Here is an 18,481-nt window from a genome sequence, read left to right on the forward strand (position 1 = left end):
TTGCTGTTGTGTTACAAGCCGAATTGGAGAAAATATATCTTTATTCATCGAGGATATGCGAATATAGGTTGTACATTATTATTCACGGACAAATACTACATGTGTCAGGTCATTCTGAGTAACTGTTATTACTATACCTAACGGACTATAACTATAATATTAGTACAGTATGTCATAATGCCCTGTTGTTTAGTGATATGTTGCACTCTTAAACGCGTAAGACATGTTAGAACAGTATGGATAACTTTAGGAATGAATCTCTGGAATATCAGAGCCAAGAACACTAGTAAATTTAAAACATAATGTATGTTGCATTATACTGTTCGTCCCCATACAATTACGGGTCCCTTGGCCAAGAACCCACCCCATAATTGTGTGTTTGTGAGTGTACGCTTATGTAATACTTTTGCATTTCAAGCCCAAAAACAATCTTAGATTTTTCATTTTACCATATGTGCATATCATTTTTACATAAGCTGTTACTGAATTGGGGAAACGTTCACAACCACCATACGCAGGGTCAACACTGGGAGGGCAGTGTAACGCGTCTGAGCGTCTCATTAAAGTCAAGATACATTTCACAATTGCACAAGGGTCTTTTTCTGGAGGGTGAGATTTGCCTTAGTATTGGATTTTTGCATTTGGGACACCGATGTGACCTTTGCCATGAGTCATACAAAGAACAGAGTAGATTGATGGGTTTTGGACTTTTCCCCCACTACCTTATTAATTAAAAAGTGATAGTATACAGTACCTGTATACTATACCATCTAACATTCTGATATATTATGTAACGGAAGGCCCAAACTTGCAAATAAATCATCATACCTCACATGAGTGAAGTTAAGATAGATGTGTGTAAGTCCTATCTCAACGTTTTTCTGTCGATTTTTCATATTGGGCATTGTTTAACTGATGATAATTCAGATATTCCTATCACCACAATTGTAAGATTCCGTTTCCCTCCTATTGTTTTCTTGACCCTTCCGATGGTGGATGATTTGAACAAAATGTTGATGTCGTTTGGGCACATGCAGGTGCTGCTACACAATCCTGAACTCTGAAAGGTCAATTTAGGTCGGAGTTGATATAAGTTCACACATACAGTGACTCAACTAACCATAATAAACAATATGCTATCGTTGAAAACATTCTTACAATAACACCTCATTTCTTATAATAAACATTATCGGGGCCTCCAGTGGTTCCCTCAGACGCAGAACAGACTTTAATGCCTGACATCTCTGACGTCCAGCAGAGACTCGGTCACGGGCAGTGTTAAAACACGAGCGTCAGGGGCCCTCGACAGAATACAGGAGACTCCGAGGGGCCACGCCACAGAACACATACTCTAATATACACACGTTAGTTAAAACTGACAGCAGCATGACGTCACGAAGCAGTACCAAACACTGTGAGTAAGGCCTGTATACTCGGACATGCAAGTACAAGTATTCATGTTATTATTGTACACAGGTATAAAAAAAGACAGCAGAATGGCCCCGCGAAGCCACCGACACCACATTAGAAAAGTGACGGTTCACAGTTGATAGAGCACAGAGTGATGTTTGTAGCGGTGGATACAATGGAGTCTGTCGGGAACCTCACTGTGGGTACAGGTCTGGGATGCTCAGTGGTCACCGGCCAAAGGAATTAAATCAGATTTAAAAAAAGAAGGTGAAAGTGGGCCCTTCTTGAGCTTGACTGCTCCCTGGAGGCAGTGAATAAACCTCTTCCATATGAATATCATATAGTTTCAGCACAAATTATGTCAAAATACCACAGCAGTTCATTTCAGACATTAAATAAATGACAAGTGCAGTATTGTGGCGCATCTCCCTCCATCAGCAATCCCAGAGCGTTCCCACGGCTGAGGTCCCACTCTACAGACTCCTCACAAGCCGGACTGTTAGCTGTTTGCTGAAGAGCATTGGGATACATTGGAGGGCTTCGGTCTCATGCATATTAAAGACACCCTGCAATGCACATAAAGAACACCAGGTGGCGGGCTTGCTCTGCACTATACACCAGCCCAAGTCGTGTGAGTAGAGTGTCAAGTCATGGCAGGGGAGTACTAGGGGGACATGCATAGGGTTAAGATACACAGGGGTCATATATGCTCTATCTACTATATTTATATTGCTTTACGGAATGTGCGCTTCATGTTCACTCGCTGTTAAAAAATATATCTCCAACTGTACAAGATGATTCAAAACAGACATTGACCCTTCGTGTTGCTGTGCTTTGTAAACTAAGGCTCAGTCACAATTCTTTCAAAAGATTCCTTTCCCTAATCTTTGCTCCCTGACCCTTGCGAACAGTTTCATGAAATAAAGTAAAAATGTAAACAATCCTGATGAATCCACTAACCTCAGCAGTGAAAACAACACACAGCGGGGTGGCACAGCGCAATACGATGTGGATCATAAATCACCATTAAGATGTAAATCGGGCTATATTTTCGAACAGCGATATCACAGCAGACCTGGGTAAATCCACACAATCACCTTAGATGTCTTTTGTATTATTTATTAGCAGCAGATTGTTTTGCATAGGCATATGTGGATTTATGCAAATCAGATGTATTAGTCAAAGACATTAAGACAAATTGCAAATCCTTTAGCTATATCTACAGATTTCCTCTGTGGCACTGAAGCGGGGTCAAATGCACGAAAACTATTTCCATTAATTACACAATAAGTTTAACAGCAAGGTAAATAACATGACTGACAAATCTCTTTGCTTCACCTGTGCCTTTGACACTAAAGACAAATGTCCTTAGCTCATGTGCTTACAGGCAAAGCTCTGGTTGCATTAATAGGTAGTTACTTTGTTTAGGAGACATTGTTCTAAATAGCTTCAGATTGATTATTTTAAAACCACATTATTATTTTCACAGCTGACGTTAGAGAAACTTCAGTTATTCACGGCCCGGCTACAGTTCCACTTGTCCTTGTCTTTTTACTCGCCCTTTCTTCTCCCGCACCCCCTCCACTCTTCCTGTTCCTTCCTTTGGCACCCTCCCTCTCCCCGCGGTGTCGCCGGCGAGACTGGCATTTCTCTCACAGCGGGTGGACCTTCTGCACCCAGCCCGACCCCCCACCGTGCCGGAGAGGGTGGGGGGGCCGGGGGTTTGACTGGCAGTAATGAACACGTGAACGGAATCCCAACACCTATTACCTGCCAACATATATCATCACACACACGAGGCCCGCGGGAGGGAGGATGGAGGTAATAAATGAAAAAAAAAAAAAAGAAAAAGCCACAACGTAAACACTCATCATGCCAAAGAGAGCGGTCCATTACATGGATTGTCTGGGGGCTGATGTCGTTGACCGACGGGGGAATGTATTCTGTTGTCTGACATTTATTTAATAGAGGGAGTCGGGCTGGGGAGCAAATCTTGTTAAATTTGAATATGCAATGAAATTCTGTCTCGCTGCTGCTGTGGCGTCAAGTCGTTTTGGGCTGGTCGCGACCTATTCGGAGATGCAGCAGACATCGGGGTCAACCAACTATCTGTCTATCAGCGTATTTACATGAAGACTGTAATAAAGAAATGATCATTTCAACATTGATGCATTTAGCCTGTGATCCCAAACAAGTTGCATTGAAGCATAAATATAGGCTTAGCTTTGTCATTTGCTGCCTATGGACATGTGTCCGGCGCATTTCTACTATTATATTGATAAGATTAAAAAAGAAGTGGATTCATTTTAGACATTACAAAAACCTATTCAAATTCTGCCTGAAATACAATTGAGTTGACTAAGAATGAGGACAGCAAATCCAGTCATAAAGAGTTTGATTAACTGCCTGAAAGGAAATCCGGGCAAAACTTACTTTTTTGTCTTTTTGTAATTACATTTTCCTACCTGCTCCATTCATAAATTGTTCTGTCCCCCGGAAACGAGAGCAATAATCTTAATAGGAAAGCCGTTTCATTCATGTTGTGACGTTTTATGAGACGTCTGGCCCCCCCCATACGTGCATCTCCATAAACCCCTCTCAGGTGACTCATTCATCTGTTTGGATTTGATCAATTGTTGCCAGTCTATATTAAATTAGCCTGGCATTTGGCAGTGCTTTGCTCGTATTATCTCCACTATAATGACTATCAGTAGAATAAATCAAACACCTGTCCCCTTACTGACCAATTACTGCGTGAATTACTGGGAAGCGTCTAAAAATACACCGGACCACCTGACGGAAGCTGGATTAGACTGCGAGTCTAGGGCTTCCACTTCAATTAAATTTAATGCCCTGCACTTCCTGGGCCTGCTGCCAAACGGAGCCGTGTCAAGGACAAGTGGAGAACTTCTGACTGAGCATCCTTTGAGTGGTATGGTACAGGTTGGGTCATATGCCATGGTGACTTATGCCATAACAGTGGTTTTGAGAGTGAGTTTTTTTGTCCCCAAGCCACAAACTCAAATGAGAAGAAATTATGCGACTGTATTTGGCAAGGAAATACACTCAATATAGCCACACCCATGGCACATGTATAATTTTAGCGTTTATTTAGTGTACGGGGTGGGATAGACCACACGTTTCTCTGATTGGTTAAACTGCCTGTCAATCAAGCCCTTCAGAACTCAGACTAGTCTTTTTACTTCCAATCTTTGGAGTTTTCTGTACCAACTTGTATCAAAGTGACTCAGGAAGTACCATACCATTCCAGTTAAGGGAGAATACAAAGATCATCAGTTTGTCCTGCACTAACATAGAAGTAAAGTCAGGGTATAGGTAGTAATGCGTCAATCATGAGGGCCAACTCAGCTTCAGAAGTCCATGGGCAGTCAGGCTGTGTGCAGGGGCGATAAGGTAAGGGGACGGCGGGCGAACAGTTTGGTGGTCACATGTGAGGGTGCAGCGCAGACGTGGGGGGCGTGCCCATGGAGGGTCGCGGTTCGATTCCCCGGCTCTTCATGAAGGACAGCAGCTGGTCGGGGATCTCTGCCAGGACGTCTTTAGCCAATCGCGCCATGCTCAGGACCTGGTTCCCTGATCGGTCAATGTAGTCTCTGAAGGGAACGAACTGCACGCACAAAGCAGCACAGATTAGAGAAACTCCTATTAAAGCAGAACTAAGTAACTCAAGCCCCTAGAGGCCATAAGCGCCACTACAGGTGTCAGAGCATGTTACCTTTTTTTTTTATTCATTTATTGTGCGTGAGAGTAAATTCTACGCTGACAGAAAAGACAAAGAGAGAGAGGGATATTGTACATCCAATTACACAATGGAAATATTTTTTTCACTCAAATTTGGCTGTAAACACTGCTGAAGTGGCACTAGCCCACAGTTAGCTTTGCCTGTTAGCCTGTTAGCTTCTTCTGCGTGATTCCATTAGTGTGTATTGGATCTACGAAAATGATTTATTGAGGTAAACAAGTCACTTAGTTCTGCTTTAAGGAGTATTAAATGCCAGTTTATCAAAATACAGCATTCTCAGTCCCAAAAAATAATTTCAACATCACAGTAAAGGTTTACACTGTCATAGCCTGACCTACAGTAGGTTGCATGAGTTGAGAATGTTTTGCCTTTCCTCTCAGAGGCCTCCTCTTACTCATTTGATAATCCAGTCCAGTTGACAACTTTGAAAAGGCTTCCTACGGTGGATAAAACCAGCATATCCAATTATGAATATGAAAATTTTCATATTCATAATTGGCACCTAAATATGCACCTACTCAAAGTGTTTGTGTACTGTATATCTTGGGCTTGATCTTCAACATTTTTCTGGCAAGTAACATAAAACCAAAAATAGGCTTAGGAAAAAAAAAAAAATCTGATATATTCAAAGAGATTCAAATGTATTCTTGTCAAGGGGCTAATTTAAAAAACAAACATTGTGATGCATGTAAGATTTTTGTATAATCCTTCAACGCCTGCACTAGTATGATCACATCTAGCATAAATTCATTAGTCTGCCCTTCATATCTAATTGGGCCTATGGATATATGCACATGTAAGCAGGTTTTTAATGAGAGTGATAAGAAGTACAGCTCAGTAAGATAACATTCACTGCTAGGTATACTCATAAAATGTGCTCATAAAATATTAGATTTATTTGTTTAATTTTATGTTAGATCTCAATGATTATTCTAGTTGCAAATAGGAATGACCATCCACATAATATGCCACAAGAGAATATCAATACTCTTTAAGCACACTCTCGTCTGACCTCCAAGACAGATCTGCTCAATTGATTTCCTCCCCTTCCCTCTATGAACCCTGCAGATAAATCCATCATGTAATGTTGATAATGTAAACAAAGAGCCGAGTTAATATGAAGTTGTGTCTTCAAGGTAAAATAACTAACCAGTTTCATGTCCTTTTTACACAAAATGTCCAAATCTCATTGTGAGTTACTGTGAAAAAAACAGTGGTGGCTATTGTGAGAGAATCTGTCAAAGTTCATGTTGAGGTGAGCTGAATCCTTTGTGTTACAGGGTGATATAACATGAGCGCCGGGAAATCTCCTGTTTCTCTAACAAGCAGAGAGCATACCATTATAGGAGACAGGAATAATGTGTGGGTGTTATTTGGATCAATAGTAATATTGACTGACTTGACATGAATAGACATCTTCATTGGATTAGAAAGGTGAGCTCAGAACACCCTCATAGTGTATACAAACAACACAACAAACTTCACACTCAAACTTGATTCAGTAGTTCTCGAACAACCTTTTGTTTGCCTGTCCCTATGTGTGTTATGTCATATAAATGAATCTATGACTCTTGTTAACCTTACTGCTTACTGACACAAACGTACAGTATGTACTGTCATAATAAGGGATTGATGGAACTAATAATGTGGCCACTAATGTAATGAATTTAGCCACTTTCAAAATGTAATGAGCTAATGACGATTTACGAGCCAATAACGTAATAATTTTGGCCTGACAAGATGAAAATCATTCAAAATGTAATAAATTCAGCCAACAATGCAATATAGTAATACATAAATCTGACACATTTTTGTTTGTTTTTTTCATACATTTTTTGTTGTTGTCTGTTTTTCACTATCCTTGCTTATATGTAAATGTGGTGCATTCATGCGAAAGCAGTGAGTGAGAATTTGGTGGTGGTTCAAGTGACCACCACCGAAGTCCTTGCTCCAGTAGCTTCTTCCACCACTGCCCAAAACAAAGTTCAGTTCAGTGATAATAGGATAATGATAAAAAACAACAACAATGTTATAATGCTAAACCGGCCAAATCTATTACGTTATACATTATCGTCATTACGTTATGGGTTCCTATAGTGATGCACTTCATAGGATGCACTTGACATTTAGGATGTCACTGACATTTAGACGTGAGCATCCGCAACTTGGTCTAACCTTTTATTAAAATCTAAATGCTGAAAAACTGGATTTACAAACCTACCAAACCAAGATAAAACTTTTCCTATCTTTATTACGACTGAAGACTTTGTAGTTTATGGGGCCATTTAATCAGACTGTTGCTGCTATAAAACCTGATTTAGATAAGTACATTGTACAAGTGTCACTTGTATAATGCACCACTGCACTTATCAGTAGTATTTGAAAACACCATTTAAAGTCCAATATAATGCCCTTATCTTTGGCCACGCTGTTCGCTTCCTATTCTCATTCCCTTAAAATGCATTAGAAGATAAATGCTCAGTGTTGTTGCCAGATATGTTTTATCTTTGCTGATGAGGTTTTTATACTTTATTACACTCACTGAATTTTAAGATTTAAAAAGTCCAGCGCAGAGGCCTTTGTTGTAGCGCTGTAACGTTAGCGGCGGTTCTCTGGAGGCAGACACCTCAAAGTGGCGTTGTCGGCAGGATGTGTATGGGTAAACGTAATTATGACAAGTACCTGTACAATGTCTCTCTCAGCAAGACGTCCTCTAGAGGATACTCTCACGTCGTCTCCATCCAGCTCCTCCATTGCTGTGGAGAGGAAAGAAGAAGTGACTCGAGTGTATGACAGAGGGGAGAAGCACTGGGTGTTCCTTTCATGGTTCTTAATGAAATCAGGAAGTGTACTGGGATCAGGATGGGCATTCACAGTGAGAAAAGTCATGCACCAGATCTGTCACACTTGGAGCACTTGGAACACTTGGATTTCACCCAGGTCGATCTGTTTCTAAAAATACCTCACATACTGGTCAGTGGTATGCTCTGTATGTTCAGACATGACACTCCCACGGGAACATCCCAGCACATGGCCTCAATGCAACAGAAAGGAGGATTTAAGAAGCTTTTGTATCAAAATGTACAGTGAAAGAAATGCCTCCAAAAGCACATAATCCAAGCATACGGGAATGCATGTGGGTAATACAGTTTATAGAAGAGTTATTCATATCATGGGACATGGAAGATTTGTGGATAAAGGAAGCACATACTGTCATTTTACAAAGCACTGCAGATGGTAATGCTGTACCTTTGGTTATGAGGAGAGCTTGTCTTATTACTTTTACTTCCCATTATCAGAGCTGTACCCCACAGGCACAAACACCATACATCAGTCAGTAAGATGCTATAACTTGAGTGAAATTGTTCACTGGCCTTATGAACTTGTGAGTCTTGCGCGACAGAATTGGTGAATATCAGAGCAGTAGTTGTTTGGCAGTAAAGAAACTAAATCCAAAAATAGTAACTACATTACTTTTCATCACCTTTAGACATTGAGGAGTGGCCACCCACACTCTCTTAAAGCTATTTTGAGGATTGAACCGACAATCTCTGGATAGGCAAACATAGCCCTCAACAGGAATAAGTGGAAGAAGTATTTACTGCAGATTTGGAATTTCCAAGAAAGAATGGTATGATTGATTGCTGTTTAATGTATGCACATGCTTGATCGCACAGCATCAACATACTTACTGTACACTCTGTATATTTGCTGCCACTCAATGAGGAAGGGCAGCCCGAGCCACGACATGAGGTGACTTTCTTACATATGTTTTCACCCGGAGACGAAAATAGCTTGTCGGGTGCCGTCTTGTGAGAGGTCCTCACAAACACCACCTGTACTTTGGACCTGCTCTGGCCTGTTCCTAAAGCGGCTGAGGCATAAAGAGCTGTCACAGGGACGGGTGGCTGAGCAAGACGTAGGGTCAGGGCGAGCAGCAGCGCCACAGAATACTGAATAGAAGTGAGGATCCGCAGGCACATCGCAAAAAAGGAAGCTGTTAAAATGACTTGAGTTCAAAGTCCTCTCTTCCAGCACGTATGGACTATGGTGTAATTATGTCCTCATAAAGGTGTTCGAAAGTGGTGACAATATTCAAAAACATGTGTGTGATGTTGGTCAGTAGAAATGACTTTCAGCCATAAGAATAATGTTTTGATTTGTGAATCACAATCACTATCAAATAATGATCAGGGAAAACATTTGGACATTTTTCTCTCCTATAGAGTTGTATTGGCACTTGAAATAGAATTCTAGAACAACCTAGAAAAGTTGGTGAAAATATGTATTCACATTTGTATCATCGCAACTGGACTAGGACTCTCACTACTCCTGTGGTCTGAGGATGAGTTGTGTTCGAATGCAAAACACTGACATGGTGGATATTGCAAAAACGTGTGTACAGAGCCAGAAAATATCCATCTTTGGCTCCCAGAGTTGACCCTTGTGCTGTTTGTAAAGGGCTCAATTTATGCTTTGAACCGTATCTCCATGACTCTATAAGCCACACTCATTACAAAAATCCCCGGAGTACTGCAAGGTAAAGGCTTGAAGAAACACAGCCTTGGTCTACCAGAAATAAAAAGCAGAAAAAGCCAATTAGGTCTGAAAATAAAAGGTCTGGACACACACAGCGGAGCACCTCTGCTGCAATTAGCCAACCTGACCCTCTGACCTTTCCACACGGCTGACCGGCTGCAGCCAGAACTCTTCTATGTCGATTGAGTGAACCAATAGAAATTAGGGATCTGACACGCAATGATGAGGTGCTAAGTCACTACGGCCGGCTGAGCAATAACTCAGAGTAACACACAAAGGAAAAGCATTGACCCCTGGGCTGGAAGAGGCTGCAGCACTTACAATTGAGCGTTAACTCTTCTATCAGTCTGACAAAAAGGAGCTATTACGGAGTCATGTAAAAGACACCCACAGTTTAAATGTACTGTGCCTAAATATGACACAGTACCACAGTACTACAACTAATACATTCTTTACACAATATGTACACTGCCTGCAGTGTACATATTGTGTACTGCAATGTCAAAAGATCCCATGTTGCATTATTTTTTTCAACAAGCTCTTGTACTGATGATGGGAGAGTGCGACCACTGCATAAAGCCTTCTCCAGCACAAAGATTCTCAATGAGGTTAAGATCTGGACTGTGTGGTGGCCCGTTCATGTGTAAAATATGTAGGATGTTCAAGTGGTCAGCTGCTCCCCCAGGCAGTGTATATAAAGTATGTGGACAAGCTTCTCAAAGTTGTTCAATCCCCACTGTGGATGTAACAGTTTAAGAAAAAAACAACAACTTTTTGACAATATGTAAACACTACAGATAATTTATTAGAAAGACCTACCTCTACAATATTATCTCAACGTTAACGAAAAGAAACAATATGTGCTACACAATCTTTTGAACAATAGAACTGGGTTATCTTCATGTCTTCTGTATGTTATCTTCATCATTATTAATAATGTATTAAACCAATCGCCCCAGGGACCCATCTCCAGATATATTGTGAATTCTAATATTATTCCAACAGACGTAGTATCAAAAAACAGGTTAATCTTGAAACTCTCCTCACAGCTGCTATTTTAGCCAAAACAGAGGTAGACTAATGGAAGCGAGGCTGCCAAACGATTTACCCTTCTGACCACAACAATCAAAAAATGTAAAAAATAATGCTTTCATATCAAACAGCCCTGAAACTTGATAATTCCTGATTATGAAGTAAATGTCTAGTTTACTTGCCAAAGGTTGGGTTAATCATCGTTTCACGCCCGTCTCAAAGCTAAAAAGGTCAACAATAACCCAGGCCAAATCTCACCAAACACAACATTACTTGTGAGTCAGCCACTAATTAAATACAATTTATGAAAGAATTCTAACAAATATCTTATGGGCTAAAGCAGTGGTGACATTTTCCATTCCAAAGGTCAACAGCGCTGCAAGATCGGCACTTTTCATTAAAACTCATTCTCCCCAGCGGCAGCGAGATAATAACAAGGTGTAAGTCAGGGCTTTGAAATCGGGCAAATAGAAATTATAGACATGTTGGGTCTATGAATAGAACATGGAATCATCTTAATGAAAAATGGACCTTACCATCAAACTCGGCCGGACCAACTCCAACGATGATAATGGACAGAGGGAGTGACGAGGCCTGCAGAGGAATAAAACGACATTTGTTTGTCTTGTGTTATAGAAAACGAAAAAATGGAATGTGAATGGACATATCATCCCATTCACATGAGCTCATAACAATACTTAAAACAAATTACAACATGAATTGCTGTACATTCATGTGTTTTTCTATTGTGTACAACCTGGAGACCCATCTCTTTTACCGCAAATGCTGTCCACTTGAACCAGCCACTCCATTATTTGTATGTTTACATTTGGGAGAATCGTGTCTTGTCAGTGGAGTGTCTGCTTTTAGAATGAAGTGTCTCTTTACATCATCCTTCAGACAGAGGGGATCTCTTGAGTCTAACGACATGAGACTGTTGGAGAAACAATAAATCTGCTTCTGCTGGGTGTCCTTTCCAAATGAAATGATGAAGTACCAATGTGGAAAAAAAAAAAAAGGTTCCTCGGCTTAATCTAGTTATAAAAATCTATTCAAGAAAATCTGATGTGCCGACAATGTGTTCAAAGGCAGAAAAAGTATAACATGACTTTAAAAATATAACTTGAGAATCAGGAGGATTTAAAATGGTTTTGTGTTGGATCTGCTAGTTCCATGAGGTTTGTGATTTGAACGCCAATACTCACATTGACAACGGCCTCTTTGGTCTGAACCATGTCCGAGATGACTCCGTCTGTGATCATCAGGAGGACAAAGTACTGTGAGCCGTCTGTGATCTCTGCCGCACAGCTGGAACACACACACAATTTTTTTTTCCAGTGCAGCCCAGAGCAACATAAGGAGCGCACAGGTTATAGACGGGACAGGGAGAGCGCAGCAGCAGATGGTCGGAAACTCTGGACTCACACTTACATATTCATTATGAGTATGGGAGATTTTGTGATTAAAATCCATGGGGTAGAGTTCTATCACGAGAAGCAGACAAGGAAAAAAAACAGGTTCTGATTTTATTTGAAAATATACAGACACGTAATAACATAAAGCCTCTTAAAAATGTACTTTAAATTTGCAACAAAACCATCTAAGGAGTACACTAATATGTAAAAGTTGTAGTATTTGATATAATAAGAGTTCCAATTGCCTTCCTTCTACATGCCATGGCAACCACTTCACTTCCAGGACGTGAGCGCATTGAGTTGTTTACTGTCTAGAAAAGTCCAACCTTGAGCTGCGAAGAGGCCCTTCAAAAATAACAAGCCCACAAAAGAATTGAGGAGAAATCCCGGTAGCGCTCCGTCTCCGTCTCGCTGCTGTCCGTACAAAGATCAGGAAACGAACACATCCGTCCCTGATCCCTTGTCTGAGCGATGAGATGGATGAAGTGTGTCTTTCAACGTCCTTCACACTTCAGCTCTGAAGTGTACAGAGAAATGGAATGGAAAAAGCAGCTGTATATTCCATCGCAAGCTTCTGAGTGAACTTGTGATGCGATCGTTCAATAGGCAGGCGTAAAGGTATGAACAACCAAAACTTCAAAAAGAAAAAAAAGAGCTTGGGTTTTCAAGATGAACAGAACTGGTATCCAAACCATCTCAGCCTGCCCTTTTTTTACTTCAAAACATGAGCTGTCCATCTGAAGATATTTTCACACATATACCCATCAAAGACCACAAAGAGGACTAATATAGAAGAAGAATTGAGTCGGTCTGGCTGGCTGTGCAGTGTTATATCTCACTTCATTCTATCCTTTCCACCAAACATGGTTTTCTTTTGATGAAGTTTGCTTTGAGTGGTCTGGAATATGTGAGTTCTGCATTTGGAAGCTACAGTAACTACCGCATTTTCCAAACTACAGGTCAAACTTTTTATCATGGATGGGTGTGCGACTTATACTCCCGTGCGACTTATATATCGAAATGTATACTTCCACAAGGTTTGTTCTTTTCACAGCCGCTAGAGGGCGCTCAAGGCTTGTGTACCAGAATCCGCAACTCCTGTACCACTGAGGATTTATAAAACGGTAATCGAGCAGCAGAAAGAAAGTTTGGAGAGAGCGAGAAACTTGCGAGAAACTGAAGATAAGTGAAGGTTACTCTTACTGCAATTAAGAAAACAAAATAGCTAATCGCAGGCTTAAAGCTAGATGGCCACAGCTAGAGGAACAAGATCACAAATGAAAGCTTGAACAACGTCTTCATTTTGCATTTTTTGCTGGCTCTGGAGCGACTTATAGTCCGGTAAATACGGTAATTCAGGCTCAAAGTTGTGAAAAGTGAAAAGTAACAAATTAAGGTAAATTCATCATACAGGATCTTATGCATTGAATTGTGGGAGAACTTTGGCACAATCACACATCCAAAGCTGTTAATTTAGTATTACAGATAGCTTATAAGCTAGGGCAAACGTTGAGTGCTGCAAATTCCATCCTAAACTGTAGCTATATCACAGGGGATGATTAGCCCTAATATGCATTTCAATAACACATGCTCCCACATGAGCCATTGGGATTTGACTAATAGCCAACAGGATTTTGAACCTCATCTTTGAGCCTACACAAATTGACATGCCCCCCTAAAAAAACTCTTTAATCTGCGGCACTGACAAGCTGTGACTCATGCTATTTATTACTGCCTTCATTCAAACAAGCCCCGTAAACAGGAGAACGCAGAGGAAAGATTCTTCCTCAGAGTTTGGGGTGATATTGGAGCGGAAATGGAACTCACTTGGCCACTTTGTTGATGACGGGGGCGAAGTTGGTTGGGCCGTACAGCTGCACCGTCCGCAAGCTCTGGAAGTATGACTCCAGCACACCCTCGATGCCCACGCAGTTAGAGTTCTCATTGTCTCCATTCTGACAAAATAGAACAGGGCAAACAACGTAAGGTCCTAGGTGCTTTGTATGACATCATCAATGACAATATAATACAATACATATAAGGTATATTTTCTATTGACAAACCATGTTGCATCATAACTGCACTCTCAGACATGCAGCAAGAATTCTACAGTGCTTTTGGCAAGATATTACACATAGTCTGCTGAGAACTTTAGATTGTGCTCTCTAGCAGGGAGTCATGGTCAAGATAGTTGAGCCACTGAAACCACCATTAGGCTTAAACATTAGTGCTGATGAAGCATCCTAAATGAGACGCTCAAACTACCATTCTCATGTTAGTGTTGGGACAGATGTTTTTTTCCCGTCAGATTCTAAACAAATCCAATTTAATGTTGATGTACATTAAATATTGTTATTTGGCAAACAATATTTTTTCTATTTTCTTTCTGTGTGATTTCAAAGGGGTTGCCAGCAATATGACTCATGTGATGATGTCTTTGCAGTAGATATTTTGCTCAAAGTTGGGTGTCATAGGTGCAAATATTGCTAGTGGGACGCATAGTTAAGCCTGACATGAGTAGCAGGGCGTTGGCTTGTCTCCTGCTTGTTTCCTGGAGCAATAATGCCTGGCTGGCCTCTTCCTCAGGAGGCTGAAGGAGGAAGTGGAGAGGATGATGGGAGTTTCCCCGCTGGCATCAGATGAGCCAACTTTTCAGCATAGGAGAGCAGCTGCCTTCACAGCGTCCCTCCTGGTCGGACCCCGCCCTGCCAGGCCTGATCCCTGTGTGTCTATGGAGATGTGAGTGAGGGGCCTGGTGCATGGGGCCAATGGGGGCCAGTGTGTGTCGTACCAGTGGGAATGCATGAGAGATTTTGCCGTCGGGGGGCAGCTTAGCGCCAAAGCCGTAGGCAGGGAAGAGCTTGTCACTGTCATAGTCCTGGATAATCTCGCCCACTGCTTTCAAGGCCATGGCATAAGCGTTCATCTGGTATGGGCTCATATAATGCAGGGAGGTGGGCTGCGACGGATTACCTGGGAATAAACACATACAAATGAAAGGGGCATTGTAACAGTCCTTATTTACAGTCGGGTTTGACCAAAAGCACTACAGGCAATTTGGCACTGGAGCAGTGCTTTAAGAACCAAGACAGAATCAAAAACTCGTTCTTCTTATTTCAAAAGAGTGAAGTGTAGTGCAACAGCACTACACATCTTTGAAAGCAGTTGTTGGCTTAATCCTTTAATGTATTCAGGATTATGTTATGTTTACCTCACAATATGTTTATTATATTACATATTTATGCAATCACTGACCAAAACAACTTCAACAAAAAAAAGATACTCTGAAGAGGACGGCCATGCCTGAATTATCAAACAAGGGCAAAGTACCAGCTTATTTTGTAAACTAATTAAAGAGACCGAACAACTGAGTATTTGATGCAGCTCTTATAATTATCAGTTCTGAACCTCATTAACTTTTTGTCTCTAAATAAAAAGAAAGTTCCATGAAGTAATTACAGTATATGTTGATCCGCTAAAAGATTGTCCTCTCGAATATTTCATAACGGGAGCTATTTCAGATTGATATTACTGTGCTTATGTCAGTTGCACTGTAATGTCAATCTGGCTCTTGCCAGTGTTAGAGAAAAACAATGATGTCTGAGAGGGTAGATATAAAATAGATTGAATGGAGTCTGGATGTCTAACGGAGGAGAAGTTTAATTACCATCATGACATGAACTGAAGACCATTCAAGTCTGGATAATGGGGATGCTTTTATGAAGAGGGAAGCATCCTCTGTTGTGCGTCATACTGATATAAAAAAAACATGCCGTTTTTGGACGCAGATATCTGAGAGCCAAAGTTAGGGCTGTATGGCAGTAGCGATTAAGTCTGGTGACGAGCATTGAGGGAGAACATGTGACGTAAATAAACGAATCTGATGCACAGGCTCGTTTTGATTTTTCTGATGCCGCCAATGAGGGCGGAGTTCCAGACTGATCCCCCTCTGTAAAAACAAATATAGAGGGGGCCTAATATGGCAGAGATAGGACGATCGTACAGAATGACCTACTATGATAAAAGGCGATTTTATTTTCGGCTCTAACTGTGGTTGAGACCTTGTCGTGGATTAGCGATGGTGTACAATACTAGTTCTTAAAATTATTTTATAGTGATGCATTTTTACATGTTAATCCTGGATAAACTATGAAGAGGTGTCATCAAAAATAGACATAGAGTACTGTTTTACTGTACGGTCATTTGCACCATATATATATGGCACCATTGGACAAAAACCTGTAGAAAAGCTGTACAAAAAAAAGCATCAAGGTTTTTGCCATAAAACCCTACTCATCTCACCATTGTCCAATTTTAGAGAAATATCATCTTTTGAGTTTTGAACATTTCAGACCTCTTAAACAGGCTTGTCTTGTCTGCAAATCCCTCCATAGCTTGGCCCCTCCCCTTTGGAGGAATTCATTACATAAAAAGACAGTTTTCTTAGAACCAGATCAGCCACTCGAAGGAACTGTGAGGTTCCATTCGGAGGAACCACCACTGGACAAAACACCATATCTGTGAAAGGGTGCACAAAGCTGTAATAATCTTCCAATTAATATTCGAGTGTTTAAAAAATTCTGGCGCATTTACAATAAGTAACTATACTCAGAGTTTATTAATGTGCACTGTCCTCTCCAAATAAACAAGTAAAGTAAAGTTAAACGGTACTTGATGAGCCACACATTTCCTGTGGTGTAGTTACTTGTAAAAAGTTTTTGACACATGCCCAGAAAACATTGTTAACTGTGTAAATATTCATCATTTCCAAACACCACCAGACCTGATTTTGAATGCCTTTCTTTTTCTCTCTGAATATTCTGCCCCACTTTCTCCTCTCCACACCGGAATATTGGGTGGGATGAAAGACTCTGATTTGATTATGTGTGATGGATGCGTGCTCTGCTTGCACCTACTGCTAATACATTTGTATACTAATCACAGCCCGCCCCTCACTGTGCCACAGGTGCAGCATGTGCCACCGGTCACTGAGAAACGCACACATTCAGAGGGCCTTGAACGCACCACACGGCCCACAGCTCGTCACACAGCGGGAGACCATAACAAACAGCTCTATTGAGAAGGATGAAGGCAGCGGTGCAAAGAATAAGCCAGCAACGCAAGCGCTAAATGACTATCACCGCGGTTAATACAGAAGCAAGACAAAAAGAAGGCAGAGAATGGGAATTAGATTGGTGCCAAACTCCTGCAACATTCAGTGGCAGAGTGTTCAGGAGAATGAATCTTTTATGTTGCAGGTGGTCTATTAGGTCAGTGCTGGAGGGCTGTGCTCAAAGTCAATGGAACCTGTTGTGGAGAAGGTTTGGAGGTGATAAAAGTTTTGGAAATGGGTTAGTTAGGGAACATTTTGCAGAGACTTTCCCTTTCGAAGTGCTATTCCTGCGGCGCACCTGGACATTAGTGTCTTTCTCTTTACATAACATTTGTATGATTGATTAAAGGTACATTTGCACTGCATCTTAAGGTCAGCACGCACTATACAACTTTTCCAGTCTTTTTTTTTAATAAAGAATAGGGTGTCCAGACTACACGACAGGATTTAACGACTCGTAAGAATCGTAAGAGCGAACACACTACACGACAGCTGATGTTTTGTAACACAGCGCGTCTGTCCTCTCTACGGCTTCATTTCTCCTCCGGCTTCAAAAACTGACCCCCAAATATCGGCCTCTGTTTGTGAACGTGGGAAACATGTGTGTGTCTGGATGGGTCAACAGTGTCAACAGTGTCATGGGATCGCTGTCACAACAATGCAGTTCAATGCTGCTGCTGCTGCTGCTACTATGAGCCTTCAAACGTGGCTGTAGTTCTGTCAAAATGGAGATAAACGTCGGCGACACGATGATGCGGGACGTATTTCTTTGGATTTAATAAGAAAAGGAGATGGACCATCAGCTACGAGACGGATGAGACAGCGGAGAGTGGAGAAAGCAGAGAAGTTAACGGAGAAAAGTAGCTGGAAGGTCCGTCTCCAAACTCAGTAAGTGTTAAACTCCTTTTGCGGTTGAAATGTAGCTGGTTGGTGATATAAAGTTATGCTGTTTCGTGTGGGGGTCGCTGTGGCCATGAAATTAGCTGTTTGTGCCACTGTTTTAACAGAGAAATTAAAAGGGAGGCACGGCTGCGTTTTTCTGTCTTTATTTCACTCTGGCATCGGCCGCTGCATTCGGTTTGTTCGTTTTGGGGAGGGTAAAATCAACCACGTTTCTCCTGCGTCCGAAATGGGGCTTAAAAATCAAACATGTTTGACTACCTATACGACTGGAGTCTCGTCGCGTCTGACTGCTGCCCACACTACACG

General features: G+C 41.3%; 1 protein-coding gene across 2 annotated transcripts in view; it reads right to left on the bottom strand.

Annotated features, from left to right (window-relative positions):
• Window positions 1-3,351: 3,351 nt before the first annotated feature.
• Window positions 3,352-18,481, bottom strand: part of cpne9 (copine family member IX) — a 113,863-nt gene continuing 98,733 nt past the window's right edge. For both annotated transcript variants that reach the window (XM_079557617.1, XM_079557616.1), the window contains 6 exons: window positions 14,951-15,132; window positions 13,987-14,114; window positions 11,950-12,052; window positions 11,281-11,338; window positions 7,856-7,929; window positions 3,352-5,038 (listed from right to left, as the gene is read on the bottom strand). In XM_079557617.1, coding sequence (XP_079413743.1) covers window positions 4,856-5,038; window positions 7,856-7,929; window positions 11,281-11,338; window positions 11,950-12,052; window positions 13,987-14,114; window positions 14,951-15,132 — 728 coding nt within the window. In that variant the 3' untranslated portion in view covers window positions 3,352-4,855. The remainder of the gene's footprint in view (window positions 5,039-7,855; window positions 7,930-11,280; window positions 11,339-11,949; window positions 12,053-13,986; window positions 14,115-14,950; window positions 15,133-18,481) is intronic.

The sequence above is a fragment of the Gobius niger genome, assembly GCF_951799975.1.
Source record: "Gobius niger genome assembly, chromosome: 6".
Taxonomy (NCBI): domain Eukaryota; kingdom Metazoa; phylum Chordata; class Actinopteri; order Gobiiformes; family Gobiidae; genus Gobius; species Gobius niger.